Below are 5,339 nucleotides of genomic sequence, written 5' to 3' on the forward strand. Positions count from 1 at the left end.
ATGTCTTTCTGTGTGTGTCTTTCTGTGTATATCTGTGTGTCTGTGTCTCTGTGTGTGTCTCTGTGTGTCTGTGTATGTAATGGTGCGTCTCTGTGGCAGGAAGAGGTGTGTGCGATTGTGTGTCTGTGTGTCTTTCTGTGTGTGTGTCATGGTGTGTCTCTGTGGAAGGGACGGGGTGTGATTGTCTGTGTGTGTCTTTCTGTGTATGTCTGTGTATGTAACAGTGTGTCTCTGTGGTGGGGACGGGGTGTGTGTGATTGTGTGTCTGTGTGTCTTTTTGTGTGTGTGTAATGGTTTGTCTCTGTGGTGGGGAGGGGGTGTGTGTGATTGTGTGTGTGATTGTGTGTTGGTGTATGTATGTGCAATGGTGTGTCTCTGTGGCAGAAAGAGTGCATGTGTGATTGTGTGTCTGTGTGTGTGTGTGTGTGTGTGTGTAATGGTTTGCCTCTGTGGGAGGGAGGGGGTGTGTGTGATTTTGTGTCTGTATCTTTCTGTGTGTGTCTGTGTATGTAACGGTGTGTCTCTGTGGCAGGGAGGGGGTGTGTGATTGTGTATCTGTGTATGTAACAGTGTGTCTCTGTGGTGGGGAGGGAATGTGTGTGATTCTGTCTGTGCGTGCCTTTCAGTGTCTGTGTATGTAATGGTGTGTCTCTGTGGCAGGGAGGGGGTGTGTGTGATTTTGTTTGTGTGTGTCTGTGTATGTAATGGTGTGTCTCTGTGGTGGGGGTGTGTGTGATAGTGTATCTGTGTATGTAACAGTGTGTCTCTGTGGTGGGGAGGGAATGTGTGTGATTGTGTCCATGTGTGTCTTTCTGTGTATGTGTGTGTGTAATGGTTTGTCTCTGTGACAGGGAGAGGGTGTGTGTGATTGTGTGTCTGTGTGTGTCTTTCTGTGTGTATGGATGTACTGGTGTGTCTCTGTGGCAGGGAGGGGGTGTGTGTGATTGTGTGTGTGTATGTGTATGCAATGGTGTGTCTCTGTGGTGGGGAGGGGTATGTGTGATTGTGTGTCTTTCTGTGTCTGTGTATGTAATGGTGTGTCTCTGTGGCGGGGAGGGAATGTGTGTGATCGTGTGTCTGTGTGTCTTTCTGTGTGTGTCTGTGTATGTAATGGTGTGTCTCTGTGGCAGGGAGGGGGGTGTGTGATTTTGTGTCTGTGTGTGTCTATGTATGTAATGGTGTGTCCCTGTGGCGGGGAGGGGGCGTGTGTGATTTGAGGTGGGGGCGAGACCTAGGCTTCAGTTACTGCAACAGGACAAAGGAAGCAGCGTTTACCCGTTCTGCTAAAACCAAGGGCGGGAGGGGGAGGGGGCTGCCGGCAGCCCTCCCAGAGCCGCTGGCAGCCGCTCACGGGTTCCGGACCGCCTGGTGGTTCTTGGGCACCGCCGCGAACCTCAGCTTCTTCAGGACCGCGGGCCAGCCCAGCAGCTGCTGGTCCCACAAGTACTCGGGGGAGAGCACCTTGGTGGGTTTGTGGCGCAGCAGGTACTTGTTCAGGTGGCTCTCGTCGTGCCACACGGCCTCGATGCCGTTGGCCTGGTCGACCATCATGGCCTGGTGGCAGGCCCTGGTGAGCCGCTGCACCTCTTGCACCGACCCCCCGAAGAACCCCCCCAAGTAGTAGAAATCACCCTCGTCCTTGGGGATGTAGGCCTGGGACTGGGGCCGGCGCTCGTAGGTGAAGGCCTCTCGGTTGCTTCGATAGAAGCCGGGGTGCAGAGTGCCGAACAGCGGAGTCAGGATCTCCACGCCCACGTGGTCGCGAAACTCCATGTCCACGTCCACGCACACCAGGTAATCCACCTCGCTGAGGAAGCGCCGCTCGCAGAAGTCGCTGATCATCTCCATGCGGCGCATGGACACGTCCTGCCAGCGTTGGTAGGCGCGCACCTCAAGCACCGACAGCTGCCGACCGGTCCCCAGCGCCACGCGCGGCACCGCGGCCGGCTGGTCGGTGAAGACATAGTAGTGGACCCGGTGGCCCACCATGAAGTGCTTCTCCGCCGTCTCCAGAAACAGCTTCAGGAAGGTCACGTATCTGCAAGGCAGAACGGGGGGCTGGGGGAGCAGCCAGCCGTGTGCCCCTGGGCTGCAGGAGGCCCGCCCTGCGTGCACCCACCAGCGGCCATTGGAAGGCTCAGAGCAGCAGATGCACCACGTTCTGCTGCCCTGTCCTGAGCGAGTCCTCGGGCTCCGACTCGCTTCATCCTCTTCTCAGCGATGGAGGGACCACCAGCACCTCCTCTTAGTAAGGAGGGCTGAGGGCAGGCGGCTGGAGGCTGGCAGCGGGCCGCAGGCTGGAGCCCGCTCACTCCCCCTCAGCCTGGCCTGAGCCATGCCTCCCCACGCAGCTGCCACTCTTACGGCCGGGCCGGCCATGTGCCCCCTCATTATAAGCTGCGCGTGAGGCCCCCACACTCCCGCCTCTGCACCCTAGAGCTTCCCCCTCCCAGGCTTGAACTGCAGGTATTCCTAACAGTAGGTCATTCCTGGACTCCCCACTGGATCAGGAACCAGGCCTACCATGTGGGGGAAGGGAAGAAGGTGAACCCTGAAATAATAGGGGTGAGTAAGGGTTTGCAGAGGTCACAAACCCTGAGTCCATGGTAGAACCTCTAGGCCCAAGTCAGGTGCCTCCCCCACCCCAGGACATTTCCTCCAACTGCCTCAGATGGCGGGTCCCTCCTTGAGGTCCCCCAGGGCCACCACCAGGATGGGGGATCTCCCATCATTCAGCAAGTGTGCCCCTGAGGCCCCGAGTTTATGGAACAGGCATCGTGGCTGCTTTGCCCCAGCTAGCTCATTGGCAAACCACTCACAAGGGGTTTTACCGACGCGGCAAGCCCACGTGAGCTCAGTAAGATGCTGCGTGAATGACCTTTCCCATCTGCCCTCTGGGAGGACAAGGCTGGCCGCCGCCCCACTCTGTCTTGAACACAAGGGGAGACCTCAATGTCCGTGGTCACTCGTCACTGCCTGGGTCTCTGCCCTCGGCCACCTCACTGACTTACTTTTTTATGGCAAACACAGTTAACCCGATGGTGGTGTTCTGGAGCCTGAACTGCTCGTTGAGGATGTCGATGTTGAACGTGCCCTCCCAGACAATGGGAGCCAGCCAAGGGGTCACGACACGGACGTCCGTCCTACTGCACACGGAGAGAGATGTGGGGTCACATGGAGCTGGCAGGGTGCCACACACATGCGCCTGTGGCACATGGCCACCCCCACCTGGAAACTCTACTCAGCTTCCGCCTCCTCTGACCACCCTTCCAGAGGCAGCCACCCTTCCCCAGGAAACCAGCCAGAGGCAAAGGCGACTCCAACTGGGCAAATCATTCCCAGCCCTCCCTCAACATTGGACCTGCCACAACACAGAGGAAGCTGGGCCTTGCTGACAAAGAGATAGAAACCACCCCTTCCCCGTACCCTCCCCCCGCTGCCCCTCCCCAGGAAGGAGGTACCTATCGGTCTTTGCAGGGGCTTTGGTGAGCAAAGGGACAGGAAACAAGAGACACAAGTCAAAGAAAGCAAAGGGAAAGAGGACAGCCATGTGGGCCTCCGAATTCAGATGTCATGAGAACCTGAGGAGAGAATGGCAAAGCAGCCCCAACTTTTTTTTTTTTTTTTTTTTTGAGACAGAGTCTCATTCTGTCGCCCAGGCAGATCGCAGTGGCACAATCTCAGCTCACTGCAGCCTCTGCCTCCTGGGTTCACGCAATTCTCCTGCCTCAGCCTCCCGAGTAGCTGGGATTACAGGCACACACCACCACGCCCAGCTAATTTTTTGTGTATTTTTAGTAGAGACGGGATTTCACTATGTTGGCCAGGCTGGTCTCGAACTCCTGACCTCGTGATCCGCCTGCCTTGGCCTCCCAAAGTGCTGGGATTACAGGCGTGAGCCACCGTGCCCGGCTAGCAGCCCCAACTGAGATTTACATCAAGGAAACCGCCCTCTAATACCTTCAGAACAGCCCCTTGAGCTGCGTTCAGTCTCAGCTTCAGTAACTTTACTCACCAGGGTGTCAACACCTTTGGCTGGGGGTAGACCATCCTGCAAGCACAAAGCGTCGTCACGTGAGTTTGCATGGAAAGCGTGGGACACAGGTAAGCAGGGGGTGTGCACAGCTGCTGAACCATGACTGGGCGTCAACCCTCCCGCCAAGGCCACACCCTCAGGCTGGAATCGCTGTGGCTGCTCGGGGCCTGTGTCAGCTCATAATCTCAGGACCTCGGGGAAGGGCCGAAGTTCAGAGTCTCTGATTCAACACTTGTAAACTGGCAAGAGGGACCAAGTGACCTCAGAGGTCATTGCTTTCCACTTAAGGCTGGGAGGGATGTAAGGGGTTGTGTCTTAATTCACTGTGGGCAGAGAGGAGGCTGGGTGTGTGGCCTCTGTCCCTCGTTGTTCCCAGGGAAAGGCCCTGAGATGTGCAGACTGCCCCACCTGGGCCCGAAGCCTGCTGGGCCTCCTTGTGGGCTGGTGGCTTCTAGAGCCCGGCCTCCTGTCTGAGAAGTGGGGGAGTAACACCTGCTCCACGGTGGCACGAAGCACTATCAGGTGCCACACGCAGCCTGTGGGGACGTGTGGGCCGCAGTGCTGTCCCCACCTAAAGTACTGTAGAAGCCCCGGAGACATGAGCCAGGGCCATTTCAACTGTCAGTAATGGCCACAATTTCAATGTCCAAGATGGCCTTTGAAAGCAGGGAGTCAGCAGAAAACAGGAAGGAAATTCTGACACTTGGTACAACCTGGATGGACCGTGAGGACATCACGCTCAGTGATTTGAGCCCGTTATAAAAAGACAGGTACCGTTAATTCCACTTATAAAAGCAAGTTCGAGTAGTCAGACCCGTCACAACAGACCATGGAATGGTGAGCTGGGGCAGGGGAAACGGAGTTGTTATGTTATGGGGACACAGCTTCAGTTTTGCAAGATGAAAAGAGTTTTAGAAATGGATGGTGGTGATGGCTGCACAGCGATGTGAATGGACTTAACACTACTGAACACTCCAAAATGACTAAGATGGCAAATTTTATGTTAAGTGTATTTTACCACAATTTAAAAAAAATCAAAAGCAGTGTGGCCAGCTTGGGATTGATTGCCTCGACTTTCTCGTCAGCACTGATATAGGCCCACATCCTGGGAAACAGGCCCCCAAAGCCCCAGACAGAACAGACCAGCTCGTCATCCTTTTTTTTTTTTTTTTTTTTCTGAGATGGAGTCTCACTCTGTCGCCCAGGCTGGAGTACAGTGGCCGGATCTCAGCTCACTGCAAGCTCCGCCTCCCGGGTTTATGCCATTCTCCTGCCTCAGCCTCCCGAGTAGCTGGGACTACAG

The 5,339-nt window shown here is 55.9% G+C and overlaps 1 protein-coding gene across 1 annotated transcript; it reads right to left on the reverse strand.

Annotated features, from left to right (window-relative positions):
- Positions 1-1,094: 1,094 nt before the first annotated feature.
- ABO (ABO, alpha 1-3-N-acetylgalactosaminyltransferase and alpha 1-3-galactosyltransferase) lies at positions 1,095-4,552 on the reverse strand. The gene is made up of 3 exons (XM_033195155.1): positions 4,016-4,552; positions 3,012-3,146; positions 1,095-2,038 (listed from the first exon to the last, which is right to left on the reverse strand). The coding sequence occupies exons 1-3, from the start codon at positions 4,135-4,137 to the stop codon at positions 1,348-1,350; spliced, it is 948 nt and encodes a 315-aa protein (XP_033051046.1). The 5' UTR covers positions 4,138-4,552; the 3' UTR covers positions 1,095-1,347.
- Between the last annotated feature and the right edge of the window lie 787 nt (positions 4,553-5,339).

Source organism: Trachypithecus francoisi, unplaced genomic scaffold (assembly GCF_009764315.1).
Source record: "Trachypithecus francoisi isolate TF-2019V2 unplaced genomic scaffold, Tfra_2.0 Contig01585, whole genome shotgun sequence".
Classification (NCBI taxonomy): Eukaryota; Metazoa; Chordata; class Mammalia; order Primates; family Cercopithecidae; genus Trachypithecus; species Trachypithecus francoisi.

Excerpts from the sequence above, each read along its gene's own strand:
- ABO (XM_033195155.1), bottom strand. The coding sequence starts at position 4,137 with ATGGTTCAGCAGCTGTGCACACCCCCTGCTTACCTGTGTCCCACGCTT. Across the intron at positions 3,147-4,015 it reads CCAAAGGTGTTGACACCCTG|TAGGACGGACGTCCGTGTCG; the intron begins GTGAGTAAAGTT and ends CTCCGTGTGCAG. Across the intron at positions 2,039-3,011 it reads ACTGTGTTTGCCATAAAAAA|ATACGTGACCTTCCTGAAGC; the intron begins GTAAGTCAGTGA and ends TCTGCCTTGCAG.